Source organism: Silurus aristotelis, assembly GCF_946808225.1.
Source record: "Silurus aristotelis genome assembly, chromosome: 18".
Taxonomy (NCBI): domain Eukaryota; kingdom Metazoa; phylum Chordata; class Actinopteri; order Siluriformes; family Siluridae; genus Silurus; species Silurus aristotelis.
In genome coordinates, this window is record NC_139591.1 from 12304631 (window position 1) to 12319875 (window position 15245).

General features: G+C 36.6%; 1 protein-coding gene across 1 annotated transcript; it reads right to left on the reverse strand.

Moving 5' to 3' along the window:
• Positions 1-6037: 6037 nt before the first annotated feature.
• Positions 6038-12298, reverse strand: marveld2a (MARVEL domain containing 2a). The gene is made up of 7 exons (XM_083569109.1): positions 11974-12298; positions 9463-10622; positions 8634-8666; positions 8396-8541; positions 7758-7929; positions 7244-7294; positions 6038-6709 (listed from the first exon to the last, which is right to left on the reverse strand). Exons 2-7 carry the CDS (start codon positions 10603-10605, stop codon positions 6602-6604), a joined length of 1653 nt encoding a protein of 550 aa, XP_083425235.1. The 5' UTR covers positions 10606-10622; positions 11974-12298; the 3' UTR covers positions 6038-6601.
• Positions 12299-15245: the final 2947 nt, after the last annotated feature.

Sequence of the window (15245 nt, forward strand, 5' to 3'; positions counted from 1 at the left end):
ATATATATATATATATATATATATATATATATATATATATATATATATATATATATATATATATATATATAATTATTCGAAATTAAATAAATGAATCTAGATATATACAGTGAAATACAGCAACTAATTATTAAGCAATAATACTATTTGGTCTTTAATGTGTATTTGACAACAGTAATAAACAGTGACTGTTGATTACAGGTGTATTCCTGTAAAATGGGTAAAGTGGCTGACAAGCCAAAGTTTACACCAAAAATGATTTGCAAAAAGGATTTGCAATGTTGGATTCAAACTAAAATATTAATTATTCAGATTAAAAAGATTTTTGTATAGGGCAGTTTAAATATAAAACCATATTTTTAACAATGGCAGAGACTTGGGCAATTGTATAATAATGAGTTACATGATCTGTCTGTAATATACACGAATAATTATGCAGTTTGAAATTTTAATTTTACTCATAATTATCATTAGAGGGTCACATGCTTTAATTTGTGGTTTGAATTTATTTAATAAATAATTATTTAAAAAGGATCTAAAAAGGATCATTTAGGGATCTAAAAAGTTCCTGTTATATCTATTATAAAACTATACATACTTTTTCCTTTACAGTTGTCTCTCATGCTTCCTCTTTTCCCCTCATCTACTTCTCTGGAAATATTCATGTGTAAAAAATCACTACATGACCATCTAGCATGATCCTAAGATTCAAAACAGAATTTTGCTATCCTAACAGCTTCCTAAGCCTGGGAAATTATCTGGTGCTACATAAAACAACATAACGCTACATAACAGAAAACACAGAGCTAAGGTCTAAAGTAAGTGTCCTCACTACATAAAGTGCATCGTGTGCAACCTGGTGCAAACAGTGCAAGACAGACAGTGCAAAGACAACACAAGACAGTGTAGGACAAAATACACAAAATACAAAATACAAAATAGCACCGCCAGTAAACATACTGTAGGAGTACTGTAAGAGTGTACTTGTAAGTAAACAAAAAAATTACAAAACGGTTTGTTCAAAACAGCAATAGCAGCAGTCAAAAGGATGTGCAAAAACAGCATGTAAACAGTTTATAGTAATAAAGTAATATAATATCTCTGGTACTGAAGACATGGATGTGTGAAGTGGGTATCTTAAAAAGAGTAAAAAAAAAAGCTTATTTTATGTTGGATTTCTTGTTGTTTCATGTTGAAAAAAAAATCACATTGTTTTTTTATATAGCTTATAGATTTTTTTCAGCTTGGGGAAAATTTGCTGTAATATCCAGTCCCGGGATATTGCCATCTGTCTTAAATGTTTTACACTTATGAATAATCTTCCTCACTGTAATGGGATGAACTTTTAAATTTTTGGAAATGGCCTTAACCCTTCTCTAGTTGATTGGCAGTATCAGATGCTTCTCTAACATTGATTTTGTTTTTTCCTTCTTGGTGTTGGGTTAATACACATCTGAATCCTCCAGACCAGCTAACTGCTAAAAGTCTGTCTTTTATAGAGGTGGTCACACTGATATTTATCTACTGAAAGGAATATTATTACCAGCACCTTGCTGCTACTTAGCCTCTTAATTCTTATGGATGAAGTAGGGCTAGACATATTTTACACATGCCTTCTTTATTTAGGCTTTTTATATAATAATAAATTGTGTATAAATAAATAAGCAATATGTCATGTTGTTGTTCATCTGAGGTATTAACTTAATTTTAAGACAGAAAGACTAGATGATGTTTATTACAGTTTTTCTCAAATGCTAAAACACATTTCACAAACGTTTCCTCCATGTTCCCAAATGTCTGAACACAACACCCTTTTCTAAAGCTACATAAACACAACCACACCTTCTCACTTCAAAACTCAAACTTTCACACCAAAAGAGCAGCTTGAAACTTTCAAAAATGTAAACACTATACACATCATTACACACTACAGCAAAACAATTGAAAACACAATGCTCAATTTGTGAGAAGGTTCTTTGTTTCATAACTGCCAATGCATATTTTTGAAACTTTACAGTAATGGATGTTCTTAGATCTCTGCAGAGGATTAGGCATTTAGATTTGAGAGTTTCATATGAAGAGTATAAATCTATAGTAAATTCTGCTTGTACACTACTGTAACACAACTCAATGCAAAAACAGAATCTATTGCACACAACAGTATTCTTGAAAACATGATCAGGGTGTGAAGTTTTTTTATTTACTTTATTCATACCACACACACCACAATCACTGTTCGGCATCATGTCGCTGAGCTGCATCGGGCCACATCACCTCATCCACATCGCAGGCTATATTGTCTCTTGCCAGGCACCGCGGGAAAAACGCCCTGGAATGGCGAATCCATCCTTGGAAGGCCTCCACTGGGATGTCAACACAGGCCAGCTCCATTGCCCTTAGGAGGTCCTCTCTAGTGTATGGTTGTCTGTCATAAACCTTCCATCTCCATGATGAGAAGAACTCCTCTATAGGGTTCAGGAAAGGGGAGTAGGGTGTCAGACAGATGTTTAAAAAGTGGTTACTGTTGGTGGTGAACCACTCTCTGATTTCGTTTGTTTTGTGGAAGCGTCCATTGTCCCAAATTATCACATAAATTTGATGTGCGGGCCCAGGATGGTGTTGTTGGTGGTCCAGGAGGATGTCTTTTAGCTCCTCTAGGAAGGTGAGGAGACGTTGGGTGTTGTAAGACCCAAGGACAGCATGCCGGTGGACAAGCCCCTCCAAACCCATGGCCGCACAAAAAGTAATATTACCCCCCCGTTGGCCAGGAACCTCAGTGATGGCTCTTTGGCCAATGATGTTACGGCCTCTTTGCCTTTGTTTCTGCAGGTTGAAGCCAGCCTCATCCAGGAAGAGGTACTCATGCGGTCTGGCCATTGTGTCCAACTGTAATATCCTCTGTGAAAATGTGAAAGTGCACAGGTGTTCAGAACAACAGTCAATCAGGTAGCACAGTATTGTCCAGAAGTAATGTAGGCCACTGAGCAACACAGTATGTCCACTAACTGTACTGTGAACATGGATGTATACTTACTTGCACATACTTGTAACGTAGGTCTTTGTGTCACGCAGAGTTGCGCTCAAAGGGAACCCTATAGACCTGTTTCATCCGCATCTTTTGGCGCTGGAGAACTCGGTCTATTGTGGCCAAGCTGACATCATCAATGCTCTCAAAGTTGACATTATCGGCAATGACTTTGTCTCTGATCTCCCGGAGTCTGATGAGGTTGTTCTCACGAACCATATCCACAATGAGGGTTTCTTGTGCCACTGTAAATATGGCAACCCTCCCACCTCTATGTGGCATTCTTTCAACTCTAAAGAAAGAAACATGTGTTGTCAGTTTTACAATACAGTAACAACTGATTTGGAACCAATAGACTACTTTCACAGGCTTGTGAAATTGTATTGTGACAAAGAAAGCAGTAGAGTACAATACCTGTTGTGTTGTCTGAATGCCCTGATAACGGTGGCCACGGTGAACCTACTCAGGTTTGGACGGACTCGTAGTCCTGCTTCAGCCATTGTCATGCCATAGACAATGACATGGTCAATGACTGTTGTTGGCCTGCTCCTCTTCTTCCATGGCCAGCTCTTCTCCCTCCTCTGGTGTGTAATGAATGATGCCAGGTGTGTTCATTGTGTTCAAATATTGCTGACTGTGGCAAGCATTTTGCATCACATGAGCTTTCATTTGAGAATATGAGCAGAGTTCTTTTGCAACTTGTGTTTTAGCAAAAAAAAATGTGTTAAGATTTATGAGAACGGAGGATTGTGTTTTGTGAATTGTGTCTTCATGTGAAATGTGTTTATGATATTGGAAAATGATGGCTAGATTTAGTAAATGTGTTTAGACAACTGGTCATTTGGTTTAGGGGATTGGCTTTTGTGTTTTAGCATTTGAGAAAAACTGTAATGTTATTAATTAATGTAATAATGATACATAAAACCTTAGAATCCAAAGTTCATGTTGTTTTATGTAGCACCGGGATTCTGGAGAAACATGGTCTCATTTCACTGTGTTCTGTGTCAGCTAAATATGGTTGAAATGTCAATAAAAGCTTCTTGACTTGACTTGACTACTAGAGGAACTTTTCAAACCAATAAACCTCCTAAACAAGCAAATTTCTTTGTAGGACCATCAAACAGTATTAAAAAAACAGTATGGATAAAGGTCTGCTATTCCTTGTCATAGGACACACCTAGGAAACATGTACCTATTAAAAGAATAAAGTTCTCACAGTGTGAATTCTGTGAGAATGTAAGGGACAGTTATATTGAGAAACAACTAATTATTGATTTGTTATAATTAATAATTAATTATTAATTTGATTATTATTAATAATTTGTTTATTTAATAGTAAACTTTTATATGCTGCTCCAGATCAAATTGTCTATTGTCACCGATTGTCTAAATGAAGGTTTTTATTATTGTAAAATATAAAACTACATGGCCCTGTGTAAAAAAAAAGGGTTTGCGCCCTAAACCTAATAACTGGTTGGGTCACCCTTAGCAGCAGCAACTGCATTCAAGCGTTTGCAATAACTTGCAATGAGTCTGTTACAGCGCTGTGAAGGAATTTTCCACTCATCTATGCAGAATTGGTGTAATTCAGCCACATTGGAGGGTTTTCATGTATGAACCGCCTTTTTAAGGTCATGCCACAGCATCTCAATAAGATTCAGGTCAGGACTTTGACTAGGCCACTTTTGTTTTTCTCCAGCCATTTAGATGTGGACTTGCTGGTGTATTTTGGATCATTGTCTTGCTGCAGATCCCAAATTCGCTTTAAATTGAGGTCACAAGCAGATGGCCGGACATTATCCTTCAGGATTTTTTGGTAAACAACAGAATTCATGGTTCCATTTATCACAGCAAGTCTTCTAGGTCCTAAAGCAGCAAAACAGCCCCAGACCATCACACTACCACCACCATATTTTACTGTTGGTATGATGTTCTTTTTCTGAAATGCAGTGTTATATTAACTGAGGCAAGTGAAGTCTGCAGTTCTTTGGATGTTGTTATGGGGTCTTTTGTGAGTTCTTCAATGAGTGGTCGCTGTGCACTTGGGGTAATTTTGGTCAGCCGGCCACAAAACAGTGGAAAGGTTCTCCACTGTTCCACGTTTTTGATATTTTGTGAATAATGGCTCTCACTGTGGTTTGCTGGAGTCCCAAAGCTTTAAAAATGGTTTTAAACACTTTTCCAGAATGATCTAAATTACTTTCTTTCTCATTTTGTAATTTCTTTAGATCTCAACATGATGTCTAGCTTTTGAGGATCTTTTTGGTCTACTTCACTTTGTCAGGCAGGTCCTATTTGAGAGATTTTTTGATTGTGAACAGGTGTGGCAGTAATCAGGCCTGGGTGTGGCTAGAGAAATTGAACTCAGGTGTAATAAACGACAGTTTTGAAAGGGGGCAAACACTTTTTCACACAGGGCCATGTAGTTTGTGATTTAGTTTTCCCTCAATAATATAAAGCTTCATTTTAAAAATGCATGTTGTGTTCACTTGTGTTATCTTTTACTAATAATTAAAATAGTTTGATGATTTAAAACATTAAAATGTGACAAACATGCAAAAAAAAAGAAGAAATCAGGAAGGGGGCAAACATTTTTTCACACAACTGTGTGTATGTATGTATGTATGTATGTATATATATATATATATATATATATATATATATATATATATATATATATATATATATATATATATATACCAGCCTAAATAAAATATTGAGTCCTTCATAGCTAATAACGTAATTCATCATGCCATAGAGAAAAAAGGCCACGTGCGCGCGCGCGCACACACACACACACACACACACACACACACACACACACACACACAGAATAAGTATTCTTACAGTTCTATTTTCAATGTGGCTACTTATACCCACTGTTTATAAACATAAACTACCACAATGGTAGGTAAACCTAATCTACTTGTGCATTTACAAGTAATGTCAAACATATATAGTATATGCCTTACAACTGTATAATAATGGGTAAATACACACAATACCCTATGCTTATGGTTGGTTAAATTTTTAATGAACAAATTAGGAAATACTGTTAAAACATTTCACACTAAAATGTTATGAAATGTAAGGACTGTCATTCAGTGCATAAATAAATGAATAGCCACTCTGTCTACATGTACACACACACCAAATTAAACAAAATTACATGCCGAACATATGTGAACAATATTAAAAACTTTTTATATAAAAAACATAAGTGCAATTTGTCACAGGAAATATATAACACATTGAGAATTACAATCAAGCAAATCAGTTTTTTCAAACTATTTATAAGAACATCAAGCACTGGTTGTACACAAGCTGAGTCAGTACAACCCAAACAAGAAATTAAATGACCCATAAATAAAGTCAATACTGCATTTTGTTGAGCATATTGAGATAAATATGCAAATATTGTGCATACTTTCCTTTGGCTTTCTGTCTAAAGTCTTGCATGTGGGAATGTTCCATTTCACATCTTTGAGGTTGTTTGTGCAGGAGATGAAATGAGCAGAAATGAGGGACTGTTACAGCATGTACTTTCATGAATTTAGGAAAAATTTAGCCATAGCCTTAATTCCATGCCATGACCTTATCATATTCTTGAATGCGGTGTTTGATGTAAGATAGTTTGTTTTTGAGGTATTCACATCTTTCCTTTTTCTCAAGAAATGAAGGATCCTTTACAAAAAAAAGGCAAGAAAATAAGTAATTACTATTATTTCTATTATATTATATCTTTATTATAAATAATACCCCTCATAAATTTGATGTTTTGATTCCACATTTTACATAGAATTTTACAAACCAGACAAATCAAATTAAACATAGATCCATATATTTTTTATGTAAACTTTTATTTTATAAAAAAAAAAAAAAAAAAAAAAAAAACATTATAAGAGCTAAAATAATGCAAACACTGCAAAAATCTACAAAGGGGAAAGGTTTTATTTCCTAGTGAGACGGACATTGCTGGGAATCATAGAAAACTATATTTTAAGCAAAAAGCGGTGAAAAAATAATCTAGAAAAAAGCCTAATTTGCCAAGAGTCAACTGCCATTTCCTTTCCGGAAAAACAAATGAACCTGGCCCTTTTCCTCCCACCCCCTCCTTCTCCCACCCCCTCTTCCTCCCCTGGTGATTTACACTGATTTGAATAAAAGCAGTTCAGGGAATGATTTGTGGATTTGTGTCTAAAAATGTATCAAACTTACAGTTTTCTTTTGCTGATATACCTGAAGGATTCGGTTTATGCGGTCGGATTCCTGAGGGAAAAAATACATGCTTTATTATATGCATTTTATATGCTTTATTCCATAAAATGTTATAAATTATTATTGTGAATATTTTGCATTTTATAAATGAAAACTTGAATAGTAGTTTGCATCTCATGAATCCTAATCTATTGCATAACATTCCTACTGCAGCACAGGAGTTTCACAGATATTTTCACAACTGATTATCTGATTATAAACAGAAATATTTAGGTGTATGTTCTTTTAGTTTCTTTTCAAAGTGGGTTGTCAAAGTGTGAACTTTTCAGCCAGAATTCAGCTACAGCATTTAGCATCTCAGACCGTCACACATTAACATTATTAATATTATCTGGGAAAGCTTAAATGCACAAGTTACTAAGATAAACATATATTTTAGACTTATTTTTGCTAGTATTATTATTCAAATTACAATAAAATTTGAGATAAAGAGATTTAGTAAGCGGTAACTGACCTCCTGACTAGATAGGTTTCGAGGCAAGTTATGCAACATGCTATCCATGTCATTAAACTTTTTCAGTGCTGCATGGACCTCTGCATGCAGCTCTTTATATTCAGAGTATTGGTCATTGAAGACAGCTTTGTACTGATCCCGTTCCTCATCACTTCGAATTGCTGGGTATTTACTGCAAAGAAAACACACATAGTGCTGATACTGTTAAGGTGCAGTCAGCATTTCAATTAATCAAAAAGGCTCCACTCCAACCCATGTAAACCATACCAGCATGGACCTGGATTTGTCCACAGGGGCATTGTCATGCTGGAACAGGTTTGAGTGTCTCAAGTGAAGGGAAGGGAAAATCTAGTGTTACATTTACATTTCCAGAATTTCTCAGACACCTTATCCAGAAAGACTTACATTTATGTCATTATTAAAAACGTAAGGTTAAGGGGCTGCTAGTGGTGGTAGGATATGAACTACAACCTTCAGATCAGAAGCCCATCACCATAACTACTGAGCTACCATTCACTTAACTCTACTGCATCCAAAGGTGTAATATACAAATGTATATAACTGTACCGCCAACTCTATGGTAACAGTTTAGAGAAAAAAAATCACACGATAAGTAGTCAGGCACAATAAGTACTCACGATAAGTAGTCAGGCACAATAACAGGTTTGGGAATGTGTCCAAGTGGAATAGGTCCTTTAACCACTTTTGTCTTGGATGGTGCAGGATTGTCTGTTTGGACAGGTGCAGCAGAGATGTGCACAGGCTCAGGCATCCTCAGCCCAGGCTAGGTAAAATAATAAGAAATAAGTATAAAGGAATATGAATGAACACCAGGTTAAGAAGATATTCTAAAAAATAAATCAAATTAGTAGTTACCATAGACTGAGCCACTGGTAATTCTGGATGCATCTGAAAAAAGGAAAAAATATTTTGTTTTAGTGTGTCTTCCATAAAAACATGTCTTGCATTAAAACTGTAGGAGGTGCAGAATTTATCCTAATAGTATAATTTGTAAATATTGTAAAAAAAATAAATCCATAAAATTTGGCTTCAAATGTAGCTGCTGTTTGGCATAAACTGGACACACCACTAACAATAAATGCATTTTAGAAAAGTCTTTTGATGATAATAATATTATACAAGAAGGTAGACCAACAGACAAGATGTTAGTCTTAACATTTTATCTATTGAAACACTTTAAGGAAAAAAGAAGGTAACTTTTAATTTGATGTCTGTAATATGTCTAAAGAAAAACATTGGCAAATTAAGCCTGGAAAAGTAAGGGTAACTAAAAAGGAAAGAGGAACATTATGCAACTACTTGATTAATTGGCAACAGGTCAATAACCAATCTGTATTAAAAAAAAACCTGTTTCTAGATTATGGTTCCTCAACATAAAACAGCAAAGACTTTGAATAACTGATCATCTGCAGTACATAATATCATCAAAAGATTTGTAGAAGCTGGATAAATCTCTGTGGTGCAAGGGACAAGAGCAAAAATCACTATTGGATGCCCGTGATCGTCAGGCCCTCAGGCAGCACTGCATTAAAAACTAATGATTCTGTAATGGAAATATCTGCATGGGCTAAGAAAGACTCTTGCAGAAATAATTGTCTGTAAACAGTTATGAACACAGTGTCATCCACAAATGCAGGTTAAACTCTACCATACAAAAAAATGCCAAATCAATTGACAGTCTCACCTCATAGGCATACTTCTCTCTAAAGCGGCGGGCAGCTTCGTGTCTCCATAGTTTCAGGCACACAATTGCTCCTATCAGGTACACCGTCATGCCCACAAAGAGGAAAATGATAGCTGCTGTTTGTCCAGCTTCAATACGACAGAATGCTCCATTTATGCCAGTGTTGAAAACAGGGTAATAACACAGTCCACCTCGAGTTGTGTCCCTTACATACACAATACTGGCAGACATGAAAAGTATTGCAAGAACCAAGTTGATCACAAATTCGGTAAGAGGCCACCAGTTTGAGTCTAGAAGGATAGCATGGTAGTACATAGTCATGCCCAACACGAGTATAATCACAGTCACTATCCATGCCAATCCTGCCACAACAAGGACAAAAGGTGTCTTGGGCCCAGTGTAATAAGTTTCCCCGTACATGCCATTCACACCACCATATCCACCATACATTTGTGGCTGTGAGTAACCATACATATTATACCACTCATTGTCTTTGTGAATGTATGCACAGACGCAAGCAAAAATGGCTGCTCCTAAAAGCAACTCGATGCAACCAAGAATTCTTAGCAGCCCTGGCCAGGACTTCATATAGGCATATTTCTGGTGGTATTCCTCAACTCTTTCACTGTAGGTCAGAGTGGTGTGTGCAGTGCGACCATCCATCAAATCTGGATGCTCTCCTAGCATAGCCTCACGCTCTGTGCGGGAATGGTAGCTGCTTCCAGAGCCCTCAAACTTATAATGATATGACCCTGAGTCTGAGGGAGATTGAGGAGGAGAGCACCTAATGCCCTCTGTGGTGGTGTTCAAATTACTGGATATAGGCACTGAGCTATTGCTGCTTCTGTTGCTCCCACGAAAGAAGCTCTTCCACGAGTCAGGAATAAAGCGATGAACAGGTTTAAGGTCAACTGATGGATTTTCACAGTTTTCGTTTTCACTAGTGTCTGGTCCAATTGGAGGCTCTTCAGGGAGAGGAGGAGGAGGCAGAGGGTCCAAGCTCAGAGCCAAATCCGACGATCTTTCATGTTGCAAACTAGAGAGGCCGTTACCTCTCTGTAATGAGCTTGGAGGCACATCGTTATATGGTGCTGCGTTTCGGGCACGCCTAAAGCGGCCTGGAGAACCCCCACTAGAGGACATCGGAAATGCAGTCTGACCTAGACAGACAAGTGAACAAAGAAAAAATTACAACAGACTTAAATACTTTTACACAAGATAAGCAAACTGCAACAGAAATCTTTACAGCATCTTGATAATTAAGTTCACTGTCATTTTCCTCTGGACAGCCATGTACAAATGCAAATTACATATACCTTAACTACCAATTTTACTCCAGGCACAGATATAACAATGATTACATTTTTGCCCACTCAGTCAAATTTGCAGCCTTTACAAACTTCTCAAAGGTTCAGGCTTGTCAACTAGGTGTTCAACGTGGTACTGGGAAAAATTCTTTAGAAAGCAGTTCCTCTGTTTACAAATAGGAACTTCATATCTATTGTTTTTCTGATCATGTGATATATTCCCATTAAAACACGTGTAGTTTCTAAAGGTCAGATCAAGGCAGTATAAGTCTGAGAAATCCCTAGTCTGGGAAATAAAACACTGAATTAAATACACCCTATATACTGTATATGTAATGTCCACTGTATCTAACGAATGTATGTTAACAAATGAGACCAGAGGACCAGCAGTAAGACAATACTGGACACTGAGCCGTTCATCAGGACTGATTGTCAAGCTGTGTAACATGAACACAGTACTGATACTACTGTAACCGTGCCCTGAGGTTCACTCGCAGAGAAACAGGCAGGCAAGCCTGAGCACAGTACAGGCGAAATGTAGAGGAAAAATAAATTCGTTCTGTTCATTAAACCTGAGAACTGTATTCAAGTTATGTGCAATCTAATATATCTAAACTATTTATATATTTATTTAGTTTTCGGGGTTTATTCACATGTATGTATGTTTCCTTAACTAGGTCCAATTTGCCTGTAAAAACAAAAATGAAAAACAAGAACAAAAAAACATTGCAGGTTGGAATGCTTTTTAATCTCTCTCTCTCTCTCTCTCTCTCTCAAACACACACACATACACACACACACACACACACACACACACACAGAGTTATTATATTGACTAAATTTTTATGCAAAACTTACCTGGCCATAAATTAGCACAGAAACCTGTAGGGACAAAAAATAGCTATAAATCTGTCAGTCTGTCCCCATAACTTCCAGGCAGCAAATAAACAACAAATGTATATCCTAGAAAAATAAAGAGACCATTCAATTACAAATAAAATGCTAAATCATAGATCAGATTACATTCATGATATGATATATGAGGGTAGATGAGACAGCATGCCTACATTTATTTGGTAAAGTGTGAATTTCCGTTTGCTCCTGACATTAAGCTACACTGGCAGGCTGCACTGTTAATCATATAAACAACATTCAAAAGTGGGAATATGGAAATAAAAATAACAATACAACAACAAAAACACACATAGTCCTTATAAAAAGAGCTCCATACCCGTTAACAGTCCGTCATCATGCAGTGCGCCATAATCATAAACAAGTTACCAGGTAGCTGAATCGAGTTTGTCAAAAGTGAACCTTGACTTTCTCGTAGAGAATACTTAAAACCAAACAGCAGACTCAGAGTATATATAGTTTAAATACGTAAGAATGACCGGGATGCAGAACAAAGCGTACAACTCTTCTACATTTTTACTCTCAAGCCACATTTATGTTTACTTTTACTCCTTCGCATTTTTCCCCTTAACCCAGCGGTTTGGAAACTCACACCACGTGACCAGCCTATCCCAGCGCGTGACGTCATACCATGAAACACGACGCTTCACTGAACGCGGCGACGAAAGAAAATGGTATTACGTATAGTATACTGTCCAAACATATAACAGCAAGAGTGATACAACAATACAAGATAAATTGAAACTTCTTTCAAATTAAATAAAAAAGCACTATTTAGGCTACAGGTGATAACTATAAGACTGTTGCAGGTATCTGTATTGTGCAGAATTCAACTACTTCTCCATAACAACCTACACTAAAGAACGAAAACATTTTTTTCAACTTTCATTTCAATTAATTGATTTGTATAGCGCTTTTTACAATCGACATTGTCTCGTAGCAGATGTACACATATAATGTGGTAAGAAGGAATTAATACGTTTCTTTTTCTTTCTCTTTCGGTTTCTCCCTTTAGGGGTCGCCACAGCGGATCATCCGTCTCCATACCCCCTGTTCTCTATGGCATAAGTAAGAAACCTTGAGAGTAACCAGACTCAACCTCAGACTTAAACCTTGAGATGGATGGGCTACAGTAAACGAAAAACTATATAATTTTACCCCTATTATTAGCACAAACTGACCCATACTCACATTGCAGATTAAATCTAGTAAAAGCCCAGATGATTTTTCTTACTGTACAGTTTCTATTGCTTTGTACCCAAATCCTAGAAAACCAGATTATTTATATATTATACAATATATTAGACCCGCCACAATTTGGTTTAAAATAAACCGAAACACTGCTTGTAGGTGGATTGTGAATGTGGCTGTATGAATGTGTGTAGATGGTACTGTGATGTACTGGCATTCCATTTAGGGTGTATTTGTGCTTCATGCCCACTGGATATTACAGGATATTATCCAGAACCAGCAGTTCTTTATGGGGACACACAGAGGTATGGAAATTGAGACATGGAGATTATTATTAAAAATAATAAATGAGGTTAATTTCTCTATTGATAATCACTGAGTATAAGCTCTATTAAATTGGTTTGTTTTAATAAAATTGAGTTTGTTTTAAGTTTTACTTATTTTCTCAGATTTTTGTAGAGCATTAGGTTGGAAAATATTCTTTACTCTAGTCTTCTCTCTTTAATTTTTTAGATGTTCTGCACATTATCTTAAAGTCATCAGTGCCTTCTCTCAACCCAATAAACTCATTTGTTATTTCACTCTTTAGTGACAGTGAGTTTTGAATGAATTTAGTCAGTATTTCCTTGCCCCCATATGAATGTATTAGGCGGTGCTTTTTCATCTTATTTTAGCTTTCCAGTCATTAGGTAGAGTGGAAATTGAGGAATTTCCCTGCTAATGCTTTAATGATGTTCTAAAGAAAGACTACAAGCTTTTTCTAGGTTTAGAAGCGTAACAATGTAGTGTAAGCTTTAATGTAATTAACACTTTTTACTGAGTTTTACTGAGCTACTTTTCTTTTTTTAGAACGTATATATACATACAGTACAGACCAAAAGTTTGGACACACCTGCTCATTCAAAAAGTTTTCTTTATTTTCATGACTATGAAAATTGTAGAGTCACACTGAAGGCATCAAAACTATGAATTAACACATGTGGAATTATATACATAACAAAAAAGTGTGAAACAACTGAAAATATGTCATATTGTAGGTTCTTCAAAGTAGCCACCTTTTGCTTAGATTACTGCTTTGCACACTCTTGGCATTCTCTTGATGCCTACTTTGAAGAACCTACAATATGACATATTTTCAGTTCACTTTTTTGTTATGTATATAATTCCACATGTGTTAATTCATAGTTTTGATGCCTTCAGTGTGACTCTACAATTTTCATATTCATGAAAATAAAGAAAACTCTTTGAATGAGCAGGTGTGTCCAAACTTTTGGTCTGTACTGTATATATAATATATATAAACTTTTGGTCTGTACTGTGTATATACAGTGAGGAAAATAAGTATTTGAACACCCTGCTATTTTGCAAGTTCTTCCACTTAGAAATCATGGAGGGGTCTGAAATTGTCATCGTAGGTGCATGTCCACTGTGAGAGACATAATCTAAAAAAAAAAAATCCAGAAATCACAATATATGATTTTTAAACTATTTATTTGTATGATACAGCTGCAAATAAGTATTTGAACACCTGTCTATCAGCTAGAATTCTGACCCTCAAAGACCTGTTAGTCTGCCTTTAAAATGTCCACCTCCACTACATTTATTATTATAATTTAGATGCACCTGTTTGAGGTCGTTAGCTGCATAAAGACACCTGTCCACCCCATACAATCAGTAAGAATCCAACCACTAACATGGCCAAGACCAAAGAGCTGTCCAAAGACACTAGAGACAAAATTGTACACCTCCACAAGGCTGGAAAGGGCTACGGGGAAATTGCCAAGCAGCTTGGTGAAAAAAGGTCCACTGTTGGAGCAATCATTAGAAAATGGAAGAAGCTAAACATGACTGTCAATCTCCCTCGGACTGGGGCTCCATGCAAGATCTCACCTCGTGGGGTCTCAATGATCCTAAGGAAGGTGAGAAATCAGCACAGAACTACACGGGAGGAGCTGGTCAATGACCTGAAAAGAGCTAGGACCACCGTTTCCAAGGTTACTGTTGGTAATACACTAAGACGTCATGGTTTAAAATCATGCATGGCACGGGAGGTTCCCCTGCTTAAACCAGCACATGACCAGGCACGTCTTAAGTTTGCCAATGACCATTTGGATGATCCAGAGGAGTCATGGGAGAAAGTGATGTGGTCAGATGAGACCAAAATAGAACTTTTGGGTCATAATTCCACTAAACGTGTTTGGAGGAAGAAGAATGATGAGTACCATCCCAAGAACACCATCATACTGTAAAGCATGGGGGTGGTAGCATCATGCTTTGGGGGTGTTTTTTTGAACATGGGACAGGGCGACTGCACTGTATTAAGGAGAGGATGACTGGGGCCATGTATTGCGAGATTTTGGGGAACAACATCCT